The 26,000-nt window shown below is 37.4% G+C and overlaps 1 protein-coding gene across 1 annotated transcript in view; it reads right to left on the reverse strand.

Annotated features, from left to right (window-relative positions):
• cdkal1 (CDK5 regulatory subunit associated protein 1-like 1) overlaps window positions 1–26,000 on the reverse strand; it is a 222,241-nt gene that overhangs the window by 157,966 nt on the left and 38,275 nt on the right. Inside the window, exon 5 of the mRNA XM_077575695.1 lies at window positions 1,741–1,837. Within this exon, the coding sequence (XP_077431821.1) occupies window positions 1,741–1,837 (97 nt within the window). The remainder of the gene's footprint in view (window positions 1–1,740; window positions 1,838–26,000) is intronic.

The raw sequence follows: 26,000 nt of genomic DNA on the forward strand, positions 1-26,000 counted from the left end.
CTGTGTGATTTGCCAGTAAATATGTCTTTGTAATAGTAATTCTGCATTATTAGCATTATCGGTACATTAATGCAAAATCTTCTAAATGTGACATCTGTGGAATTTAGCTTAAACTGCTCTGATTCTTTAGTGTGGTTATGCACTACATACTACGTATAGTAGTATATTACTAATCATTCTACACTGGGTGGAATGAATGATCTGCTGTCTTAAATTTGCATCAATCAATCTAATGAAACAGTATGTTATCTATTCCAGTGTTTGCTTTTCAGAGGTTGAAACCTGCAATTCCATTCAGATCGTCAGGATAATGTAAGCATACATCAACCTAATACATGAATGGGCAGAAATGAGAAACAAAACGAGTTATAAGTAGATATAACTAAGTCATTCCATTAATTATTAATATTGTTATGGATATTATTATTGATTCTTTGTCAGGACTGTTTGTCTTCATACATCTTTCAAATAAATAATTTTGATATTCAGAAGAAAAAAAGTTAACTGTCGTGCTTTCATATAATAACACCCTAAGAAATGTCAAGAAAGTGGTTTTCAGTACTGAAATTGTAACTTCCATTTGGGATTAATTAATTAATTAATTAATGATATAGCATTTTTGACACGGTTGGTCAGTTCAGTACACAGCTACATCCTAGTTAAAAGAGGATGTATTAATTTAATGCAACTATATTATTTGTTTTGTTTTTTATTCTTTAAAACTAAATCTGTGTATTTTGTTACAGTTCACAATAAAAGATAGAAACAAAAATGATTCATCTACGTCTCATTTTTTCGTCATTTTAACAGGACATAAGATGACTTTTTGTAGCTACTTTATTTAAAATACAGTTTCGTATGTATTTGCGTTTCTTTCCATCATATTTCTTTCAATACTTATTCTCATACATTTGCCCTATTTTCTATTGCCCATCCATATTTATTTCAGTGGTAATGGTCTTCTGGGGAGTGCTATTGATTCACTAAACAGCAGGGGGGCCCGAGTGGACCAGACCAGACTCAGTATGCCACCAGCCAGGTGAATGACAGGTAAAAATGGTCTGTGATACCTTTAGTGGGCATATATAACAGAAAAGTCAACCAAAATACTCTTTATTCACCGTATTTTTAAGACTAAGATGCTCCGGAGTATAAGTCGCTTTTTTTTTTTTAGGCAATTTATTTATATTATTTATTAACTGAGACTAAAGGCTCAGACTTGCATTCAAAATCCCCGTTCCCGCACACCGCTACTCTCTGACTGGTTCAGAATCTCTTAGTATTGTTCAAATTTGCCGTTTGATCATTTAGAGTGCACCAAAAATAGAGCGCAGGAGCCTATATAGTAGGCTACTATATATTGCAGGACCATATAGTGAATGATGGGTTTACGAGATATGAGTGGACATTCAGACACAGCCCATACCTTGTACTCTACTTCTGCTTCCATTTCTTCTTCTACTCTTTGTTGGCTGTTGGCAAACACTTTTGGTGCATTACCACCATGCAAAAAAGTATTTGCAAATAAAGTCACCACGATTCGGAACAGGGATTTTGTTGATCAGTTTGAGCTCTAAGTTTAATACATGTACCTTATATACAAGTCATACTTGAGTAAATGTCATTATGAAAAAATTCTGGAAGAAAAATATGGTACTTTAAAAGCTGTGTTCACATTATGAGTCTTACTTTAAACTCATGTTCTCTCGCCAAATGGACATCAAAGTCTAACACACGTACCCCTATGATGCTGAGCCCTTTGAGATAGTCCATTCGAGGTTGGGCCTGCGAAACACAGCCGGCTACCACCACCTTCTTCTGTTGCTCCTGTGCTTTTCTGAAAAAAAATGGAAATATATTTTATTCTTTTCTTCACAAAATTCCAGTTGAGCAAGAAATTCAACCACAACCTTCAACATCATTGGCATATTCACAATTTGACAAGGTTTCATTCTAACTAATAAGCACATGTAAATAGAGGTCATAAATAACTGGGCCCGTCGACACACTTCACCAAGAATTGAGCTTGAAAGGGAAATTCTGAGTCACTAATCTTCTCATTCAAATGGTTAACAAAATGCCTTAAAGACCTTCACCTGTCAGTGTTAGTTTCCTGCAACAAGGACACATTTTGGAATAGGAATATAAAAAAGGATAGCAAAATTAGGGATGGGTACCAAAGTCGGTACTTTTTTTGGTACGGACCGATTTGAGTTGTACTCATTATTGAATAAATAAACATTTATTACTTTAAGCAAATACACAAAAAAGTAGCGAAAATTTGTAAACCCAGGAATCGTGACGAAACCGGTTCAAATGTGAAAGGTACCCATCCCTCAGCAACGTAACCTAAAGTTTTTTGTTGTTGCTGTTTTTGTTTTGTTTTCCTGTAGTAGAAAATATTACAAGACTAAATGTAAAAACAATTTTGCCCACAACTCAATGGGGAAGAAGGTGGGACGGGGCGGGGGGATTTGTGGGAGTGTTTCCATGTCACCTCCAGTTAGTGGCAGTAAGATTTGAGACACTCGGTCTGTCTGACAAAAGCTTTTGGAGGCGCTGCCCAGACTCCACCATGAATCTTTAATAATGAAGCCTCCTGACAGCTGGAAGTAGAAAGGGAGGGATGAAGTGAGGGATGAAGGGAGGGGGGGGGTGCATGAATGTGAGGGAGGAATTAAGAGGACGGAGGAGGAGGAGCAATAAAACTGGATGCAAACTGTCAGTTGTGTTTTGGTTCACAGCGTGTTTGTATTCTTCAGCAAAACAAAGATAGTGAGGTGGAGGAGGTGGGTGTGCGAGTGTAGCGAGAAAAGAAAAAAAAAGAACATGCTGAAAGACGACAAACAATCCAGTTCAGAGCAGTAACGTGCAAAAGCACAGTGGATGAAAGTAAATGTCCATAAGAGATGATTGTCGTGTTGTAGTTAGGTTCATTTTAGCATCTCTTCTATTTCAACTTACAGTGTATTATCTATTTCTGCACATTAAAAATGCTTGTAAGACATGCTTAGCAGGGGGAAAAAAAACTGAAGCACGTGAAAACAAAGACACTATTCTGGATCTAGCTTCTATTGATCTTGAGCTGTGCACAAAGTGTAAAGCTCACATCAAAACCACTGCTTTCTTATTTTCCTCCTCCATTGAGGAAGGCTGACTGATATGAAGGGCACTCTGGCTGCTGGATGATAAAACTGAGCAGACAGCCATATATGCATAAGGGTTTTTTTTTTTTCTAAATTACATTCTAACATCCAAGGTTGAGCAGTTTGTTCCGTGACACTAGTTAACCTCAAATTTTTTAAAGACGTTTTTTTTTTTCATTGAAAGTAATGAAAACGTAAAATATCTGTTCAATGGGCCATCATTAACTGAGGTCATCATCAATAACAGTATTAACCGTGCAAAATATATTTTGAGTAAGTCATATTTTTATAGACAGGAAAATAAAAAGTTCAACACTGAACAGCTCCCAACATTTAAACAAATGGATAAGTTTTGTAATACTACATATTCACTATGCTCAATGGAACTAGAAAAAATGAAAAGATTTTAGCATACATCGTGTCTATATGTACAGTAATTTCTGGACTATAAGGCGCACCTAACTATAAGCCGTGCTAGCTAAATTTAGGGAATAATCGAGTTTGTTACACATATAAGCCGCAGCTGACTGTAAGCCACAGGTGTTTTAATATTATCGCACCGGGGTCCGGCAACTTTCTTTTCCATAATAAGGGCGCAAATTGTCTCGCTCTCGTTCTGTCTCTCCTACTGCATTTGGGCTCACTTGGTTTTGTTTTGCTATGCTTGACGCTCGTGCGCTTCGTTTATAGTGTGCCCCCTTGTGATCTGAAGGATAGGCCGCACCTTTGTATTAGCCGCGGGGTAGAATGAAAATGAAAAAAGTAGCGGCTTAAAGTCCAGAAATTACTGTAGTAATATATGTAGTATCATACGTAAATTAGAGATGCACGATATTTCCATAAATACCGATTACCGATAACAAGAGGTGGGCATTCTGTCACTATTGACATTTTTCTGACAAATAGCGACAACATTTTTATTTATTTTTTTATGACAGACTTAGAAATGTCGGAAGAGGGTTTTCATCCATCAGCATAATCGTCAGTCTGTCATTGACAGACCCCTGACCGACAAATGACGGACTGACGGACAGTACTGACGGAACTCTGACCATTGGTCTTAAAATTGTGGTGACAGATGATGATGGAAACGTGGTTAAAAAAAAAACAATGGATCGATGGACTGACGATAACAGTTTGGTGTGGCTTAAAAAAAATGGCGGGCCGACGATGACGGAAGAGTGCCCAGGGCACTGACGAATGACGGACCAGCAAAATTTTGTAAAATGCCCACCTCTGCCGATAACCAAAAAGAGCTAACAGAGTTAAGTCCTCCTCGCCAGTAACTGGCTTTACAAAGTAGAGATGTAACGATAACGGCAATGTCGTGATATCGCGATACTAAAACTGCCACAATATTGTCGTCAGGTCACGATATTAAACGCAGCACAACTGTTAAAAAAAGTCAAGTTGATTTCCATTTGTGCCTCAATATTAAGTTTTATTAGAAACTGTAGGTGGTTTATATGCATTGCTGTTATGTAAAAAAGCACAATCGTGTGCTTTTTTTTTTTTTTAGTATGAGCTCTTTTTTTCTTTTCTTTTTACAATATTGTGACCTATTTTTATTTATTTTTTAAAATCACCAACCTTCCCACAATATTGTGAGCTTCATATCGTGACAATATCGTAACGTGATGTTTGGATATCGTTACATCTCTATTACATTGTGACGGTTTTACATGTCGTTTGTAGTAGTTTGTCCCATTGTGTTGCCAAGAGGTCTCTATGTATCCGGTTGTCACATGTAACGGTTATTTCATGCTGGGCTAAGCCAATACTAAAAAGACACACACACACACAAAACACTTTTGGTATACGCTCCAGAAAGTTCTTGCCAAAAGGTTATCAGCTATTTAGTGTTTGCTCTTCTTTTCATGTGGACTGAAATAAACGAGTCCTTGAAATATGCGCTTTTGAGTTATTTGTTGACTTTTGAAAGGCATAAAGCTTGACTGTACTCCTTGGAATGATTTTGCTTAAAAGGCACTGCTCTTTCATTCTATCCTCAATATCACATTATAGCACATTTGTATCATTGATGTTATCTGAACAACTACAACATGAAATGTTGAGACACTTTAAACTCATTTGGGTTGGTTCCCCAAATGTACAACCTCGGGGCTGTTCATATCTGGAGCTTCCACTTTAATTACAAAATGGTGACTAGAAGAAAGTGAAATGCTTACTGAAGCGAGGAAAGCCTGACAGTAAACAATGTAGCTGTAGCCGAGTAGCTTGTTCTCTTGACAATGCTCGTCATGAAGGACTCACTCTCTCATCACACACACAGTAGAGATACGTCTGCATAATTCACACCATCTCCTGCCAAAACGTGCCAAACATTCTTATAATACGATACTTGCTCCCTTCCCATAGACATCCCTGACACAGCGAGTAAGCAGGCAGCACCAGAATCATTGTCAATCACCTCGAGGGGAACAGGCCAGTCTCCACGCATACCGTTCCTGAATGGGATGAGCCGGAATGGGTTTATGCCATGCAGTTGCCGTGGTGATACTTTTGAGCCCAACCAAGCATTCACTGCCAGTGACCCAGGCCAGAGCAGATGTCCCAGAAGATCACAAGACAAGGTGTGTGTGCGTGCTTCTATGCGAGTGTTTGTGTGCAGACAGGCCTATTTCCTTGGCATTGCGCCCTGAACGTCTTCAGCCCCCGTCAACTTTGTGTTGCTGCTCTCCATTGCCTGAAGACCACACGCATCCATGCGCACCCACACATGGTATTAACAAACCACATGCCTTAAACATACTGTACAAGCACATACTAAGAATCACGGCTGGCGATGTAACAGCCTATGCATAGATGTATGACCTCTGTGGTACGTACAGTATGTATGTATGGTAAGGAGGGATATGCTGTACATACTGGTTTTTAACAGCTGAGTGGACACAGTGAATCAGTCAAATTAGACCAGACTAAATGTCTAACTCAATTGATCAGGTTGACTTAGATAAGCCCTTACTGTAAATACAATGTTGAACCACTCAAGGCAAAAGCATAGTGCATGACCTATATAGAAGATTCGCCTATGCTTTAAGAAAATCTAAAGTGAAAAAGCCAAACATCTGAAAGGAATCTACTGATACAAAAATGACGGCTTGCTAAAAGCTCAAACAAGCACCCTCCTGACATGTTTATTTTTGCTGTTGCTGTTTTTTTCTTAAGAAGAGTTTGTGTATATGAGTTATGCCCTTTCAATGACTCATCCGGCTGTCTGACACGCCTCAACCATTTAGGAATACCTACCTAGTGGGGAACCACATGAGTTCATCATGCACCGAGCCAACCATATGTTACTTCTGTCGTGTAAGCTCCAAAGTTTACAGTTTGTAATTTGACCAAAACTTTCTTGAAAAATACGTTCAGCAAGAGTGAGTAGTATCATTTCATAGTAGTTAAATACTTTTTAAACTTGCATAAGAGTTGTGAATGTTCAAATATCAAGATCGTTTTTTAGCTGTAAATTCTTATTCATAGTAAAAATGTTTTGCGAAGTCATCAGTTTAAAGTAGCACAAATGAGCATTTGGTTTTCATTGATTATGGCGGCACCTTTGGACAAAAACAGTATTGTTTTCACTTGAATTTCCCTTGAAAGAACCACATTTCCCATGAGGCCAAGCCCATATCATCGTGAAATCCAGACGTCCAATATTACACACAAACGGCTGGGCTCTCACCCCTACCTCCTTTCTCGCGATGCATTCACAAGCATTCGTAAACAAGAAAGAACACACATTTTGAGTTTGGCGTGGCTGGTCGGGTCAGTGTGGAAAGGCGAACTATCAAGCTGATGGCTATTTATTGCTACCACGTAATTTTCCAAAAGCTAACATTAGCATAATTATTTTTTATTTGAGCATGGAAATCTACCTACTAAAAAGAGCAGTCCCCGCAATGGCAGCGTCGTTTGGAAATCCCCCGTCTTTCGCCTGGCCAGAGTGCAATCCTGTACTGTGCTTTTAACCACATCCAGGTAGGCTTTTTATCATCATTATTATTGTTGCCTCAGACAAAAATCTTAATTTCTTGGGGTGTTTTTTAGCTTTAGCATGATAACAGTAATCGCGCGTAAGTGTTTCACTCGACTTCCGTCTGGAACGACTGGGGAAAGGACGTATGCCGTAAAGCAGACTGCACGTTTGTAGTTTTTTTGTGGTTGGCAGAGTTCCCACCATCCACCTCAAAGCCAGTAAAAATGATACAGACCCATGACAAAGGTTTCATTAATCTAGCTGTAAATCAATGTTTCATCAGCAGAATTATGAAAACATAAATTGAAGGTTAAAATCCTATTTAGTGTTGCTTTAATGCTGAAAATGATCTATTAATTTCCCTTTTCATAAGAACCTATATTAAATTTGAAAGAATCGACAAGTCTTCTGTTATGGATTTGGTGGTTCAACTATCAACATTTTTTTTTTTCAAAAGTTCATACTAAAAACAACGGAGCACATACTGTGCTATGCTAAATCATGGTATGTATGCTTCTTTCTTACCAACTCCATATCTCTTTCGACACAGAATATGTAACGTTTATATTGATATTACGGTAGTCCAAATTCAAGTTTGATGTTTTCAACGTCTACTTGTTTCTCTTTACAAGAAGACAGGGTATTTTTACTGATGAAAATCATGAAATAGTATACTGTCAATTTCGAATTTAACATTTCATACTGTTAAAACAAGCGAGTGTCATTCAGAAAGCAAACAGGTTTGTTCCGAGAAAGGCGTCTTAGGGAAATGTTCTGTCAGCCAATGTGTTTCACATTAAAAAAAAAAAAGCAGCTGTTCATAAGCCACTGGAAGCATAAAGCAGGAATTTGAAGCTGCTTGTATAGCTGGTCTTAGAATGTCTCGATCCAAAGTGTTTAAGCCATCCATAAATTATATTTATAAGTCCCACAAGGAGAAATGTTTGCAGCGGGCCTAGACCATTTTTCAAGGAATTCTATTTATTGATGAATGCCTAACTAGTTTGAATGGTCAAGATGGATGGCATTCTGGATGGTGAATAGGCGCCCACCAGGTCCCAACAGGGGCACAGCACCAGCATGGAGGTGGTAAAGTGATGTTTGGGGCAGGAATGAGAGTGAGATGGTAAGCCCCTTAAGTTTGCCTAAAGATGTCAAAATGACCTCTGCAAAATGTGTAAAGCTTCTAACTGACCATTTAAATGCTATGGTAAAAAAAATATATATATATATATTATATTAATAACAATAAAACAGTGAGTCTTCCAGTGTGTGTGTCTTCCATATCCCAAAAACTTTAGAATACAGTGTACACTGTATTTCATATTTAAGTATTTTTTCTTTGCTTTTTAAATGTCTCTCCTTTTCCTTGTCCTTGCGCCTGTGTCTCATCTCCTAGCTCATCCGCTCATTTGCACTCCGACAGTCGTTTCTGGCTAAGTTGACAGTGAGCCAGCCAATCAGCACACTCCTGACCTCTCTGCATTAGCGTAAGCAGCGAGAGGCAAGGTTAAGTACCCATCAAGCCTCAGTAATTAAGATATGAGCTGGTGTGTGTAAGTGTGCAATACAAGTAAAAAAGGGCAAGAGTCACATTTTGTCTTTTACTTATACTACTTTTGACATTGTAACAAACTTTGCTGGCTTCGCCATCTAAAGCTTTGTCATTGCCCCAATTTCAATGCCACGAGGGATCCTGTTACTCACTCAAATATGTGTACGGTACTTACTTTTTCTTTAGCTATATGTCTATTTCTGTAACGTTTTATTCATGTTTCAAGATTTGTTTTGTGTCTGTTTTCCAGCAGCAAGAGATGAATCATCAGTGATTGACAGAATAGATGATAAATGTAGAGAAAAACACACTGTCCCATATATAAAGATTATAGTTTCTCTAGGGGGAATAAGTTTACAAACTAAAACGCCTGACAAACTCTTCGCCTACGGGATTCCACTACAAGCTAGATCAATAAAAGCTGTTTATGACCCACTTAATTTCGTGGGGTCATAATGTAGTTTTTTTAGAAAACAATGCTGAAATACATGTAATTATAAAATAAGTTGGACTTTCCTTTAATAAGATAAAACTGGGGGCAGAAACATTTGTACATCACAAAGAGTCGGTGTGTTGGTTAAACAGAACAAAAAGTATTATGTATCAAGTCTGTTTGGGAGATTTTTTTTTTCTAAACAAACAATATTGCATGTGTAATAAAGCAAAACTGATTGATTCTCTTTTTGGTGAAGGATGCACAACTAGCAAAACTAAAGAAACACTTGAAAACGCTACTGTCTTTGTTCATTTTGTTCACCAGTAAACTCTAAACCTATGTCATGTATTTGACAGAAAAAAATATTTATATATTTTTCCAATAAAGAAGGGTTGGGTGAATGCGCATAGGAAACAGGTGGGGTTCAGTACCTCCAACAAGGTTAAGAACCACTGGCATAAAAGGAATGAAGAGGAAGACAGCACAGAGGAAGTGAGAAGGAGGGTTATGATTGAGAGATGTGAGAGATTTGAAAGAAGCATCTGGAATTTATTTTCTCTCCAACACCTGGGCAACAAATTGGCAGAATGTGTAGTGGCTATAATGACTTGTCGAGAGAAAAGGTGAATGTTTTGGAAAAATATGTTCAATAGTTTTGTTTGTGTTATAAACATGGACGTTCAATTTTATAGCTTCTACAGTATTAAGAAAATATACAAGAATAAATCAGGAGCAACAGTCAGTGATTGCTGTTAAACTGGCACCAGGTGCTGGTTTTCTTAATGATCTGGCAAACCTTGTACTATATCTGGCACTGGCGCACTGAATCATTTGGAGGCTGGCAAGCACACCAAGGTGGCGGAAACTATGTGACAGCAGGTTGTTCACATAAAGGCCAAAGTCTTGCAGCCATGTGTGTGATTTTTCTAATAGCCAGGCCTTACAATGACATAAAATCAGTCATTCACTCAAAATACTGAAAAAAAGATAAACGCACGAGATGATGGGTGTTGGCAGAAAAGTATCGATTACTGGTTGCTGGAATACCAAAACAACTGGTTGAATTCCGCATCATACTGTTGGCACAAAGCACAATCCACGTCTATAGCCCAAAAGTAATGCAGTAAAAAAATATATATATATATAGATATACACGTCTGTTTAAAAAGGGCAGTCCAGCACTTCATGATCATTTTATAGACAGTAATGATTTTTAAATTAAACATTTTATTCATGTTGTAAAACAAAAGGCCATCTAAAAAATAGATGAACATCAATTAAGGTTTCAAACGAAGACTTCTGAATGATTAGTCTTTGAGAATTTTTTATGCAATTAAAATGTTTTACAGTATAAACTATTAGAGCTTTAGTCTCATATAGTTGTGTTTGTTTTGCTGTTATTCAAATTTAGCACTATTGCAGTCAATAAAGGACTGACTTGAATCTGTGTTTTACATATTCCCACCAATCTGCTGTGTGATCAATAAATCTGTAATGTCTATTTTATGGCAAATTTGCATGGTCTTTCCTCCAACAAGTGATAGATTGTGGTAAATTGTCAAAAAGGAGGGACAAAAAAAAAAATTCATAAAACAGTACATTTTGGGAAAAAATGCATACTTGGTCAATAAAAACAGATGACGCGGGAAAGAAAAAATAAGAAAGAACGGAAAAGGAAAGAAAAGGGTGCACTGCCCACATGAGCATTCAGATAGCAATATTCACAAAAATGTAATACTCGCTCAGTCAATGTAAGAAACAAGAGAAGTGAATCCTGCCAGGTTTGAGTTCTGGAGACTACCATATGGACCCCACAGCCTGAGGCTGAGGTTTGAAATAACAACTGTGGAGAGAAAAGTATAAGAAGACATTTGAGCATGGGAAAACAAGCACAACACAGAATTAAATATTCAACATCAAACAATGGGGTTGTAACCGCGAATGATTCTCCAAATCCTAAATGAACCACATTGGTATCCTCCCGAGACCAAACTGGTTGACCAAGGAAATGTATTTAAATACCAGTCCTTAACCTGTATATTTAAATGTCAGCATTTGTCAGATTAAACAGGTGAGGTCACTGGGTGAGCTAAAGCTACCCCCAAAGAAGCCCAAAAAAAGTGTGTAAGCATTTATGTAAAAATCCATGCCATTACCAGTACCTCCTGCGTCTTTACAAGACATGCCAGAGTGAGTCCAAAGGCGTGTGTGTGTGTGTGTGTGTTGATCCCTAAGTGGAGATAACTACAAATCCTTACCAGGCTGACAGAGGTGAAAGGGCATTTTTGGTTGAATGAGTCGATGCAAAGTTAGTTCAAGCATAAACAACCATGATTGGTTTCAAGATCATGAATTATTACATACGAGCGTTTGTTAAAGTGGAATGGCACATGCTCAGTGACCTGTGATGCATCAACAATCTTGGAAAATCACTTTTTTTCTCAGCTCACACAAAGATAAAATGCCAATGTTGTCATAACTAAAAAGCCAAACAATTACAGTAATTTCTGGACTATAAGGCGTACCTGACTATAAACCGCGCTAGCTAAATTTTTTGTTTCACTTTAATCCCAGGGACCCGAAGCAAGGGTTTACAATAAGAATATGACAATGAAACGAACGAACAATTGGGTTTCTGTTTTTTGTAATTGAGTGTTTATTCCTTAAATTCACATTGTGTATAACAGCAACTGTATATGTGTGTCTAGAAGCAAAGCTAAATTGAAACAAATAAAAATAAGATCTATTCTTCTAATGTACTGTAAATGAAGAACATTTATTGTGCAGACCTCAAAAGTCAAAATCAAATCTCAGAATTCTATAGTGAAAAAAAATAAAAATTATATTACCGATATTATAAATACTTTATACTACTTGTATATTATTCATTCATTCATTTTTAAAATCACTTCATATTTATTTATTTATTTATTTTACAGGCCACTCATCCTGGATGACGTAGCGTAACGTAATTCATTTCTGTTTCTGGTTCATGTAGAATAAGTAGACTTTCTCTCCACAACACTTATTAATTTGCCTGCTATTTTGGTGTTCAAAGTTGGATGTTCTCCACTTCAAAGCAGTTCCAGCCAGATGACTGTGGAAAGTGGATTTGATCACCCCAAACACTTTAGTTTGGTGTTAAAGGAGAAGTCGCTTATTTCAAGCCTTGCGTATGAAAGCAGTTTTGTGAATACATGTAGGGCAGCAATGTTTGGGGAGGATGCAGACTATACGGAGTTTCATAAAGCAACAACATCTTAACAATCATTCAGGCTATTAATTTCCCCGGCTGATGTATTCTCCCCCAGCGCAGCCTCAAGTAGCTCCTCGTGGCTCATCAGTCTCTCTAAAAGTCCTTCTCATTTAACCACAGAGGCTTATTTATCCTAAATAACATCCATTTAAAAGCCAAGGACACAGTGTGCACAAAGCAAACTGTCTGATTAAATTTATATGCAGAACCCCATTACTTGTTGATGTTTAAAAAAATAAATAATTAAATAAAGTACCTCTTTACCCCCATGTGTACAACTGCTTGAGCTGACACCAAATAAAAGGAAGGTTCAAGGCGAGGTTTGAAGGGTGGTGAACTGTTTGGGAAGAAAATTGCTAAATTAGGAGTTGGTGATTTTTTTTTTTAATGCATTTGGCTTGTTAAAAGAAAATGTCTTTTAATTGGAGATTATTAAAGCAGTCTCCCTTTTCTTTGTTGACCCAAATCTCTTTCATTCAATAAGTTTAATAAACAAGCTGCTTCTGTAGGCTTCAAATCAAATTAAATGAAATGAATTAAAACTCAATTTACGATACATTTTCATCATACAGTACATCATCATACTTTCAAAATGTAATTGAAAGGATTTGAAGCAAAAGGTCAACCAAAGTGCCTCAGCCACAAAATGAGTGATTTTATTTTGTAGTGTCCAATTAGTATTTAAGAATTTGTGTTTCTTTTATTTATTTCCCCTACCTATTCTACCACTATGTGCCGTCTTTTGTAAAACATAAATCTCTACAAACTATTTGCTGTACCGCACATGAAGTCTCACTAATTAACTTCACCGATTATTACCGGTCCTATCTCATTACAGCAAAAGGTCCTTCAAAACCAATTAAGTCCAGTACAATGTTATCAATTAGAGTAGTTTTTATGGGTCTGTGTATTAGGAGTAAAAATGACAGGATTTATGTAAGAACTGTTTAATCAGATTTTGTTCCCACTTTGTTTATTGGCTGTTTATACTATAAAATAATTGACAAAGAAGACAATTATATTTCTTTGTTTTTGATTTGCATATTCAAAAAGAAAAGACTATGTAGATTATACTCTATCTCACGTAAAGTTACGTATTAAAGGCCTCTCTCTATACACCAATCCGACGTCAGCCAATGTGACCAACGCCTACCCGCCTGTAGCCTCCGCCTGACGATCGGCACGTCATGCCGGAAATACACACCGCAAAAATCAGACACTGACGCTGACTATTAAGTACCTTCTACGCATGCGTGAGAAGTAAGGCCCTGCAGAGGGATTGGCTCGCAAATTTTTGGGCATCCCATTTTGATGGGTTGGCAACTTGGCACCTTGCCTGCCAACCATTGCTTCTGCACTCCTCCACTAACTCGGTGTATATTGTCCTCTTTTTCTCATGAGCCTCCTCTATACGATCCTCCCATGGCACTGTGAGTTTCAGGACAATTACTTGTTTGGCTGCCACTGATGTGAGGACGATGTCTGGCCTTAATGCCCTCAGGCTCTTTACAGTACAAAAGTAAATCCTACCTACCTGGTATATCTAGTTGTGTCTCCATGCCTTCATCACTATCCACACTTACTATTTCATCACTATCCAAATACCCTTAAACGGTAATGCCATACAGTGCTGTTAACTCTTGAACCATAGTGATGAATTCATCTTCTCGACCTTCTGTCCAGACAGACATGATCAATTCTGTCCAAAATGAACGAAATTGTAAAGACTTTCCATCGCTTACTGTTTATCCGCATTTGTCACTTCCTGTTCTTGCCCCTTGCTCTAAATTGCAAGCCAACAGCCAATCAGAGTGATCAAATATCACAACGGTCCGCCGCCGCCAATAACGCCCCTCAGACGCTCCGCCAAAGGCTCCAACGTTGCGACGGTGCTTTATATATTAATCAGACGGGGCATACCGACGCCCGGCCATTTTCCAACTTGATGTTGATGCCTATACATGCATTGTGGACTAACAAAATTGTATATACATTTAATTTAATAGTTTCAATGAAACTTTCTGGGAAAAGTGCACTCTACATAACACAATTGCATGTCAATGTCACTGCTGAGCTACAATGATATTCAGACAGCCATGAAAGGGAGTAGCCCATATACCACGTGGCCTGATTTCCCCACAGCAATATTCCTACTTTGTATAACCAGCTATCTGTCTGTTTGTTTATAGCACCTCAGAGGTTAAGGACTGCCCCGGGTACATTAAAGCGCCAACCCAATGACCTCGTGCCTTCCAGAGGTTGGCATCTTGCTGCGTATGTGCCTGTGCTTCCCATACGGTACATGCACCTATGGCCAAGTTGGAGGCCTTGGGCTTCTGTCACTCCAAATATTGTTTGGTTAAATTGTTTCTTGGCTTGGTTGCAGCATCTCCATCTGCGTTCTTCGAAAATAAAAAAACAAGTCCGGATAAAGCATTAACCAAAAGCTTTAAAGCCATATTAACAGTAAATGCATGTGGGTTCATGGCTCTGTCGCAGGGATCGTAATTTCTTTGCAGTAATCAAGAAGTTAGTCATTACCTCACTTTTGACCTCGTCATATCCCCCTGCCTAATGTTTACGTTGAACCCATCATGCTGTCATTTATTTCCATTTCTGTCACATCTTCTGCTTCTCTTTCATTGTGCTCATGACATCTACAAACCCCCCTCGAGGTTTCACCATAAGCCATTCAAAGGTCAAAAGTTCTACTGTCATTTTACATGACTTAATGTATATCAAGCACGTCTGGAAGCTTTAACTTATGGAGGATGGATGTGACATCCACTCAGAAGCCAAGTGTGTCCTTCCCTAGGTCTTAATCAGTATGTTATTTCAAAGCTTCCCAAGTCACCCTCAAGGTGCATGAGACATGGCAGCATTTAGGGAGAGAGCGAATGTTGTCGGTAATATCTTGCCGCGAGTAGAAAATGTGCAGTAGGTCACTACTTGTTAAATAAAGAGAGATTTTCAACATAAAAAAAAACAAGGAAAATGCATTTAGGAGCTAATTTTGTCATAAGCTAAACATTTTAACCAATAGTATGTAAAAACCTGTAGGAAAAATGCTTTAGGTTTAGAATAATGTGTGAATCAACTGTCATGTTTGTGTGAAAACTAGTGTTTGCGTAGGTTTGTGGTATCCACAGTGCTTTTGTCCGTTGCTGAACAGATCCTGGTTGATCGGGTTTCGGCATCAGTTTGCTTGAATGCCATATCCCTCAGTGTTTATATAAAGATACTTGATAGGAACACAGCAGCTGCTATGCTGGCTGTTACGCACACGCACCTGCCACCTGAGTCAGTCATGTCTCTCATACCTTCTCACACAAAAACACACAGCCTAAGTGCATAATGACCACCTTCACTACTCTATTATTATGACAAATGTGACCAAACAAATGGTGAAAAAAAGATTCTCGTCTCTCCGCCGCATTGCTGTTCTTCGTGCCGTTCATGTCATTGAAACAGTTTCACCGGATTCAAAAGAACAAGCGAGGAGGAGAGGCAGGTGCTGCGTTTGTGTGCGTGTGTACGCCGGGTCAGCGCAGAATTCTCTATATGGCAGCTGCCAGATCAACTACATCTCACACTGACATTTCCCTGCACTCATCATCAACGTCAAGGCACCAGTTCAACAGACTTTTATATTTTGACTCATTTGTGAGGCATCAGTTTCAATGTATTTCTAAAATTACAATGTCAACAACCTTTAAACGTGATGACAAATGGAGCATAATGCCAACTGTGCTCATTTAATGTATTTACTTATTTACTAACTTGTCATTATTTTAATACTGTGTGTTGTTAAAGTTGGTAGACATCAGACAATATGGTACTTTTTTAAAGATAAGATTCAGTTGTAGTCATACATAAAAGTGTAACTAGACCATTCCTATACAAAAACTTTTTAGTATCAGAAAATGAGGCTGTACAGTAAAGAGACAATCTGTATCTGCGTATTTCTGGGCTTATCCAAGCAGTAATATTACTGTGTACAGCAATACTAAATCAGTGGTTCAATCGAACCCCCGGAGTGTTAGTCACTCTCAGGTGCTGCCGTGGGAATTTGGTGCTCTCAGTAGTCAACTTTTGGCTGTTGTGATAGTACATCGTGTGATTTCTTTATGGATATGGATATGTAATCCTTTCACACTATGTTGAGCAAAAAAAAGAAAGTTGTCAAACTAATGTGAGCAATACGAATTCACATATATAACTCATAAGTCATATAATTCAAGTTTTTTGACTTTGATAGCAATCTGACATGATGTATGACACAGCTGGTGCCAAAAATGGTCAAGAATGAACTGTTTTTTTTTTTTGTCTACCGATTGCATTTGTCAATCATTTCCTTTGAAGGATGAGTCATCGTTCATCTGCTATTGATTTTGAACCATACACCATCCAAGATGGCTTAAGTAGCACGGTCAGAGGTGAAATCAATGCATACCATTCTGAATCTGTGAAAAACACCTGTCAACCATCTGCGTGGTATCATCTATTACATCTTTTGTGTCTTTCATGATGTTGTGCCCGTGTTGTTTTGTATGTAATTATCATAATTAGTCTCAGTCTTAGTTTGTGTACTGTCAAAAAGAGGTGCACTATGCCCATGCATTTATGTCAATCAAGATGAAAAAATCTTTACTGAATGAATTAATCATGTCAAGCATGTGTGAGAATAAAAAAATAAACTAAACTAATATAAAACATTACATTGTATTTACTCGAAAGCTGATGATGAAGAGGAGCTTCAATCTCACAGCATGACAACGACCCTAAGAACGCATCCAAATCAACAAAGCCAGAATCCAGACCAGAGTCTGATCAATCATCTCTGGGGTGATTTGAAGAGTGCTGTGCACAGGAGATGCCCTCACTATGTGAAAAAGTTTTTGCAAAATGAGTGGGTGAATGTTGCCACGGAGATGTGCCACACTACTAACCAAAGTACTGTTTAAAAAAATAATAATAATAAAAAATAAATAAATAAAAAATAACTAAGACCATTTATGTACTTATTTTAAGCCCATAAAAGATTGTACTTTGTTTTGGGGTTTTACATGTTGTAAATCAAATTAATGGTTAGAAAATGTTATTTTTGGAGTCAACGTTAAAATTACAAGACTGTATGTAGGCTTTCACTGTATCTCAGGCGGCTCCAACTGGGCAACGCAAGGAAACGACAGCTCACATGGAAAATGTAGACAATTTTGAGTAAAGGATGTGTAAAACTAGAGTCACCGGAGTGAGTGAAGGTGCAAAAGTGGGGCGGTGATAAGTGAGTGAGAGAATGACAGACAAAGAGCGGTAATGGTGTGACCTTGTGCTCATCTGCCATCACCAGCTGAGATAAAAATGACCAGAAAGAAAAAGCCAGAGCACCTGAAATCCAGCAAAATTGACTCTTCTCAACTCTGAGGTTTGCAAGGGAAGAAAAAAAAACATTTTTGCGGTCAAATAAAATGCATGTTTCACCAAATTGAGCAAGTTACACAACCATTTGAAAGAATACATCGCTGTAAATTCACTTTTTAATTTCTTGTATACAATGCGAGTCCAAGCTATACTAAACACAACAGCTAAAAATACACAAGAATGGCTATAAGCAAAACAACGAACTATACTGAAGTGGACTTCTATGAGCCCTGACTAAAATCTTAATGAACATCTGTAGAAGGAGCTGAAAACATTATAAGCACTCTTCAAACCCGAGACAATTGGAGCAGTTTGCTCACAAGGAGGGGGCCAAAAAAAAACTCTTCACGGGGGTCACAAATCTCATTAACACGGAAATTGTTTGATTGTAGTGATTGTCTGAAAATGTTGTGCAACAAAATACTGTAAATATTTGGTAAACATTGTCTTTTTTTTAACAGACGGAAACTAACAACTCTGTCCACGTGTATTTGTTTTTGTTTGAATATTGTTATACATTTTAAGATATACAGTATAAGTTAGTGCCAATCCAAAATACACATTTCTGTGTCAAATGTAGATGATTTAATGCTGGAAATATCACACAAAATCCTCTTGTACAGTATTTCAATTGAAATGTGGAATGCCACACTTTCAACATTTGGTGTGGGACTCACTCTGGTTTATTTCATTGTAGTATCCAACTATTGGTTGTATAAAAATATGTCAGTCAGGTACAAATGTAAATACATTTGTGTGGGCATGTATGTGTACATTTTGTGTGTACTCGTGTGCCCACATACGGTATGTTCAACAACTAATGTTTGGGAATTTATTGTATTGTCAATGGAGGGCTTTACTTTAATTCTCTCTCTTCTTTGCGTATATGTAATGGATAAGGGCTTACAAGTCATAAAAATATTATCGGTGCACTCAAGATGAGCATGTTTTGTTTATTTTCTATTGTTTAATTTTATCCAAATGTTAACTTATTACTTAGTATACTAACATGATAGAAATAACAGGGAGTAGGACTAGAGAAGTTTTTGTACTTCTTCCTACTCCTTTTGAAAATATAAATTATGATATTATTGACAAATAATTTAGTTTCTTCCTTTAATTATTTTTTTTTACCTCAACTTGTATTTTATACTTGTAATGTGTCTATGTTTATATGTTCAATAAATCAAAAAATTATCATTTTATGCATGCGGTTCCATGATCATGTTCCATGTACTCCTGTACGATTTGTTTTCTATGAGGTTGACCAGAACTTTACATCTACTTAATTCCCTGAATATTGACACTTCCTACAATAACAGTAAAAACAAAAACAAAAAAAACGTGCCCCCACCCCAAAATAATCTATATCCACTGTTAATCAAGACTCAAATTAAGGAATCTCGCATAACAGCTGGTAACATCCAAAACGTCTGGCAAAGTAAAACCAACTTAATTGCAAGAAAAATTACCTCCATTTTCACTGGCAGCTGGTTTATTATGAACACCCACACACAGTATGTTGTAGCTGGTCAGACAGAGAGCTTGTGAATTCAGAAATTATTGTAATAGTAATTAGTAAGCGGAGAAAAGCTGTGAAGTTGTAAAAGTACTATAGCCACAATGTTTAATTAAATCCAGCCCAAAGAGTTGAAAGGGCGTCCTCAGCTAAAATAAAGATGCAAACTATATCATCCATAATGTACCGGTAATTATAAAGTTAATTTTGAGTTCTATGCTAGACAAAAAGTGATAGATTGAATACATTTATTCCTCAAAAAGAGTAATTGGTTTGGGCTAAGTTATTTCTATGCCATTTTAGTAGGGAGTTACATACCAAAGAACAGTAAAATTGACCTTGAATGTTGTTAAAGTCCAACATTTTCTTTACAATAATATGTTTCTATCAATATTGTGCTTGTGGAATATAAATTAAGCAGACAAATCCACCAGTCTTTATCCATTTTATCTCAGGGGGTGGCCATTTTGACACTAACTGTCGACTGAAAATGACATCAGAGTACCGAAGGGCTCAGGTAACAACAATCAGCGCTAATCTTTTTTTTTTTGGGGGGGGGGGGGGGGGGTTGGTCATGTGATGATCACAAGCTGAGCCCTGAGGTCACTGAGGTGTAATTTTCGGTCAACAGCAAATGACAAACTAACAACTGTAGAGATGATAGCATAAGCAGAGTGAAGATGTGGATGCTTACCATTCTGACACATCCAGGCCTGTTGACTGCCTAGCTGCTATATACATCACTGTTATATACATTTAAACCTATTTTCACACTTAACACTTCTGGCAATATTTCAAGTAACACTTTATAGTGGGCAACATTTTGACACGGAACGGAATATAACTAACTCTACTATTTTGAATGTGCCAATTATGGAAAAAATGATTAATGATATTGTAGAAAAGATGAACGAGACACTGAAAATATCTCTGAAATGTAAATCAACTTAAAGTTATTCCGGTGTCAATGTCTTTCACGTCTTTTATTAAGATGTCAGTGTGTCCTGTGACATCCAACCTCTCACTGAGAGATTTAGTTCTCCCTCGTTTCTTAAAAGCTCACACAACATTGAGTCTCTCTCCAGGAGAAGAGAAAGCTATTAACATGAGACACTGCTAATCCTGTCCTATCCTAAAGGGTGAATGCAGACTATATGAAAGAATATCTACTTTCCCTCCACTGTCGTTTACAACTGACCTGGGATTACAAGAGAAGGGAAATTAACCATTTTAACCAAATTTAAAACTATACAAATATTTTTCACCAAAGAAAATAAAAAAATGAGTCTGTCTTCAAAAACTAAATAAATAAAAGTGTTGTTCGGCTTCAATAAGAGAGATTGAGTTTTAACCTTCAAAATACAATCACAAAAAATATTGTGCATAATAAAACACCAAATGCATGAACATTGCTAAAATGACTTCACGTTCATGCATGCTTAGCCTAATCTAGTTTTAAAATTCATTATTGCGAAATTTCTACTCTTTCAAACTAAAATGGATGATATGCTCACAGAGCCCTTCAATATGGATGAAATAATTCCCTAAAGCACAGAAACTAAATTCCAACTCGATCCCTTGACAAAATACGTACCTTGCCACCTCACAAGTCCCAACACACGGGACGCGATAAGCAGCCGCGACAACGGCAGCAGACGTCGCTCTCTTGTTATAACAGATTTGATTGTCTATCAAATTGGAGGGAATCTAAACGTTATCATTGTAAACGCAAACTTTTCACTACAGTACGTAATTGCAGTATGAAGATCCATCCATTTTCTATGTAATTTATTAGTATTTTTATTATTGTTTTTATTATTATTATTATTATTATTGTTATTTTCACCTCGCCCTGCTTCCATAGAAAATTAATTTAGAGTGAGCGACGTCAAAATCTGTTTTGTTTTTTTTATGCCTAGCAGGAAAAAAATGCGGGTCTGAAGGGGTTAAGTTCTCTTGCAGTGCATTTCACATCTTAAAGTGCAAACAAATTTAGATTCAAGTTCAAATGTAGCCTCTATCATAAAATGGCCTTCATTGAAATAACAAATAAGCTTGAGGTCTCCCTAATTTGTTGGAATTTAGATATTTCTGGGGTTGGTGAAAGACTCTGGTTGGTAACTCGGTAGATAGTAGGTAATGTCTGGTCGGTGCTGGATTTCACTTTCCTTTCTTTTCTTTGATCCTTCCTCAGGTCTCCTGACAACTTCACGACTCTAGCTGGATTCTGAAGTATTCGGTTTAGGTGAACGGTATGGGATTTTTAATAGGTTTTAGATGAACTAATGAGTACACACTCACACACACATGCGCACACACGCACGCACATGCACATACTCATCCACATACACAATAAAAAATTAATAAAAAAATAAAATAAAAATAAAAAAAGAGCAATGATGATGACATGTCAAATCGGTAAAATTACCGAATGAACAATACTGAGCTCTTAAAAAAAATTAAAAATAATAAAAATTTAAAAAAAAAAGGAAATAACAAATAAGCCAATTCAGAGGACAGAGCCTTCTCCATTGCTGCCCCTACCGTCTGTAACTCTCTCCCACAACACATACGACAAAACTAAACTGACCTCCCATCATTTAAATGCATACAATACATTTAAACATGTTAAGTTCATCAAACAAACTTGAAACATAAGTGTAATAAAAATGCAAAGAAACCTTAAGTCAAGAAGAGGGCAAATACTTTTAAAGCTGTATGTGAAAAACTAAAAATGAACTCCATCCGTTGCAGCACTGTTGATAAACTCAATGTCCTCTGACTTGACATTCCATTACTGAAAGACTGTAAAACTTTTCAGTGCCTCTGGAAATGAGAGGAACTAATACCTGGCCATTCAAAGCCAATCGAGCTGATAAAAGTCAAGTCCATTAGGAACAGGGATTTAAACATTATTAGCCTTCCATCAGATTACCGTCATCCCTTCTGATGTCTGCTTTGCCTATCACTGTTTCTGATAAACGAGCTTTAAAAAAAAAAAGACAAAGACTGTTATTTTGCTACGATGTAAGTCCATTACACAAAATTCTATCTGACTGTTGTTTGAGCAGAATGTCTTAAAGGTTAAACATAAAGCCTAATGATAGAATGTGCCCTCACAAAAACACATTACATTAAAAGGATAAGTCCGCCTATGTCTAGAATGATAGATGCTGACCTAATTATTACTAAAAGGTCAGTTAAAACTCCCTCAATGCATACTGATTCAAAACATCCACATTCCCTGACGTACAGTTTCAAATATGTAAAAAAAAAAAAAACATTTTCTTTATTTATGATAGTGAAATTCAAGTATGTGCAGAAGTTCGGTACAAAGGCCTGTTCAACCTTGACGAACATTTACTACTACTACTCATTCTTGTTTAAGTTTAATCTTTGGCTTTATATTTTTTCAAAGGCTTATTTATTTTATTTGTATGTACTTGAGCATTTGAGGACAAATTCAAAAGTTTCATGTAAAAATCGTTGCTATTCACAAGGCAGACTTGAATAAAAGAAGTAGTACATATTCATGTGGTACACGGAACAAAAACGTACTGTATACTCAGTAATCACCTCTGCACATTTATAGTAGGCAAGGAGCAAAGCCTCAAGGTCTCAAGGTCTTTACAATGAATAAATCAGAGATCTGACAGCTGATTTTGGTCACAACAATAGAAAATAATGCTTGTTGTGCCTGCTCACATCATAGTGAATCAAATCAGGCATTTCACCTTACCATTTCTATAAAAGAACAAAACATGCCACAACACTGAATAAGCAAAGAACAAAGATTTCACTCTCACAACTTGAAAGTTATGATGTTATTATGACTTTTTCAATGCCTTAATAATATTTTGTTTTTCTTCCCGTAATGTTTTTAATGTTTTGTGTAAAGCACTTCAAATTGTCTATACAAATAAACTTGCCTTGCCTTGAAGTTACTGCATGTGAGATATTATGTGAGAGATTAATGTACAGGATGACTTACAAAATCAGCTTTTTCTCTCAAATTTGGCTTAGAAAAAGTTATATTTTCTTAAAAGGTTACTCGGCTTTCCTACTTTACCAAAACAGACTTTCAGGGATCTACAGGTTGAAAACACAATGGAGGACATTGACCTTTGTGTGCCCCGAGGCCAACACGATGTTACCTGAACTCAGGAATAACAGTATTTACATCCCGTATGCCATTTCCCTCTGCCTATCTTGCTCATTCTTCGATGGGGATTTTTGTTTGTGTGTACTCTGAAATGTAGGCTAATGCCCTGCAGAACTGGCAGACTTAATGCCAATCGCTGGGTTGTACCAAAACCAGCCCCAAAGCAGCAGTTTTGTGTGTGTGCGCCTGTATGTTTGTGTCTAGTCAACTACAAATCCATGTCTTGTCTATGGGAGCCAATGAACACAGAAAACTGCCCTGAGAAAAAAGGGAAAAAATATATAAAGGTCATTTTGGATTTCAGACCGTTTATAACACATGACAGAGGAGGAGGCCTTGTTGGCCTCACACTTTTCATTCGAAGCAAAAACTCTATATTCGTTGTAAGAAAATAAATACATTTAAAAAAAATGTTTTTTTAAAGATATACCCAATCTACAATCTAAGTGGCATCATATGGCATTTTGTCACGAACAAAATGGTTTCCAGGTACATGCTTTGGTCAAAATACTGTAGTCCAAAGATCAAGTTTTACAGTATTAAAGTATCGTACAGAGCACTCTATCCTCTCTCAACACAGTGTGTTGAAAGTTGTCCATTTTGAAGGGGTACGTCTAGTTTCATGTATATAAGCCACTGCTCAAGCCACCTCCCACTTTGCAGGATGCAACGACACAAGTGGGGCTTTGTTACCATAACAACCAAGGACAGCAGAAGTGGAAGTCATTGGTTGATCCTCCAGATGTGTCCAAATCAAAATGTAACTTTTTTTTTGGGGGGGGGGGATTACATGTTGGTGTAATTTCATACTTGAAGTGTCAGCACTTAACACTTAGAGGGTGTCCAAACGTTTTCTTGCAAGGGCTACATATTTTTAATAAATGTAACTGTAATCTAACTGTAACCGTCATTTTTTTTTAAATATATATATATATATATACATATATTGGGGTGTTTGGAGTGGGGTTGGTGAATTTTTTTTTGTATCCTAATACCGTACTTTCCGGACTATACCTGTCTATAAGCCGCACTAGCTAAATTTGGGGAATACTCCAGTTTGTGCCATGTATAAGACGCACCGGACTGTAAGCCGCAGGTGTTTTAATGTTACAGAATTGTTATATAAGAGTTCTTGCTACCACAGGGGAATGTCGGGACAGAAATAATACAGAGCATCCCATTTATCAACATCCGAGCAGCATTCCTGAGCTGCACAAATAATACAGCGCACCTCCTGCAGTCACAGTAGTAGTACAGTATAACAACAGAACAAAACTTACAGCGTTAAATGGCTAAATGAAATCCGTTTTTTTTTTAACGTGCTTACCAGTAACACGGCCATAAAGGTGCATTAATAACACAGCTGTACAAAAATACATTACTGTAACAAAAATAACCAGCATACTATAGCAGAGAAGTCAGGGACTCATTACCGGTAATTCTCTTGCCATCGTAAAACCATTGAGTCCCCCCCTTCCTCTGTGTCGGCACCGAACAGGCCCAGAATGGCCTCCTCAGCCACTCTCTCTCCTTTGTTGTCGCTCTCAAAACCAAAAAACTCCTCAGAATCGAACAGGTCGATTGCCTTAACTTAAATGCAGCATCTTATGCATTTCTCCATTTATTTTCCATTATGAGGGCGCAAACTGTCTCGCTCTCGTTCTGTCTCTCCTACTGCATTAGGGCTCACTTGGTTTGTTTAGCTCTGCCTGGCGCTCTTGCGCTTCCTTTATAGTGTGCCCCGTCCTGATTTGATGGATAAGCTGCACTGTTGTATTGGCTGCAGGGTCAAATGCAAGTGAAAAAAGTAGCGGCTTATAGTCTGTAAATTATGGTCCATCCGCACATGTACACATCCATTTCTCCTCAATCCTGAAAATAAGAAATTAAACAGACTCTGTAATGGTAAAACTATTGGCACATATTTCATAGATCTAGACTTAAAAATGATGTCTGCAATAAAAATTACGCCAAAAACAACCCAGTAGTGATTTTAGGCTTAGTTTATGGTGTTTTTTAAGCAAATTATGGAACATCCACTTTTAGGTTGAATAGGCGTGAACCAGCCTGATGTGTAAAAAAAAAAAAAAAAACATTAAAGCAAGAATGACACTAGCCAATTGCTATTGTTTCCCTGGTTGTTGCGTGTCATTTTCTCATGAAATTTGATCAAACAAGTAAAACAAAACATATCGGATGGACCAAGCTAAGAGGAATATCATTTGCAGTGATCATTTCAATGATTCTGACTTTGAAGAGTATGTGTTTTGGTCGGTGTTAGGAATGAAATGGCTTTAGTTTAACCAGAATAGATGGTGGTCCTCCCGAAGCTATTGGACAACCCCTTCCAGATTCCCCAGTACAAATCATTCAAGAACTTATATACAGTACAGTAGGTCTACCTCATCGCCCTGACAATCTTCTGGTTGTTTTTTGGCTGTGCGCCCAACATCAGTGGACATCTTACTAATGAGCAGATGTGGCTAAGGGCGCTAAGGTGCAAATTCA

Source organism: Vanacampus margaritifer, chromosome 9 (assembly GCF_051991255.1).
Source record: "Vanacampus margaritifer isolate UIUO_Vmar chromosome 9, RoL_Vmar_1.0, whole genome shotgun sequence".
NCBI lineage: Eukaryota > Metazoa > Chordata > Actinopteri > Syngnathiformes > Syngnathidae > Vanacampus > Vanacampus margaritifer.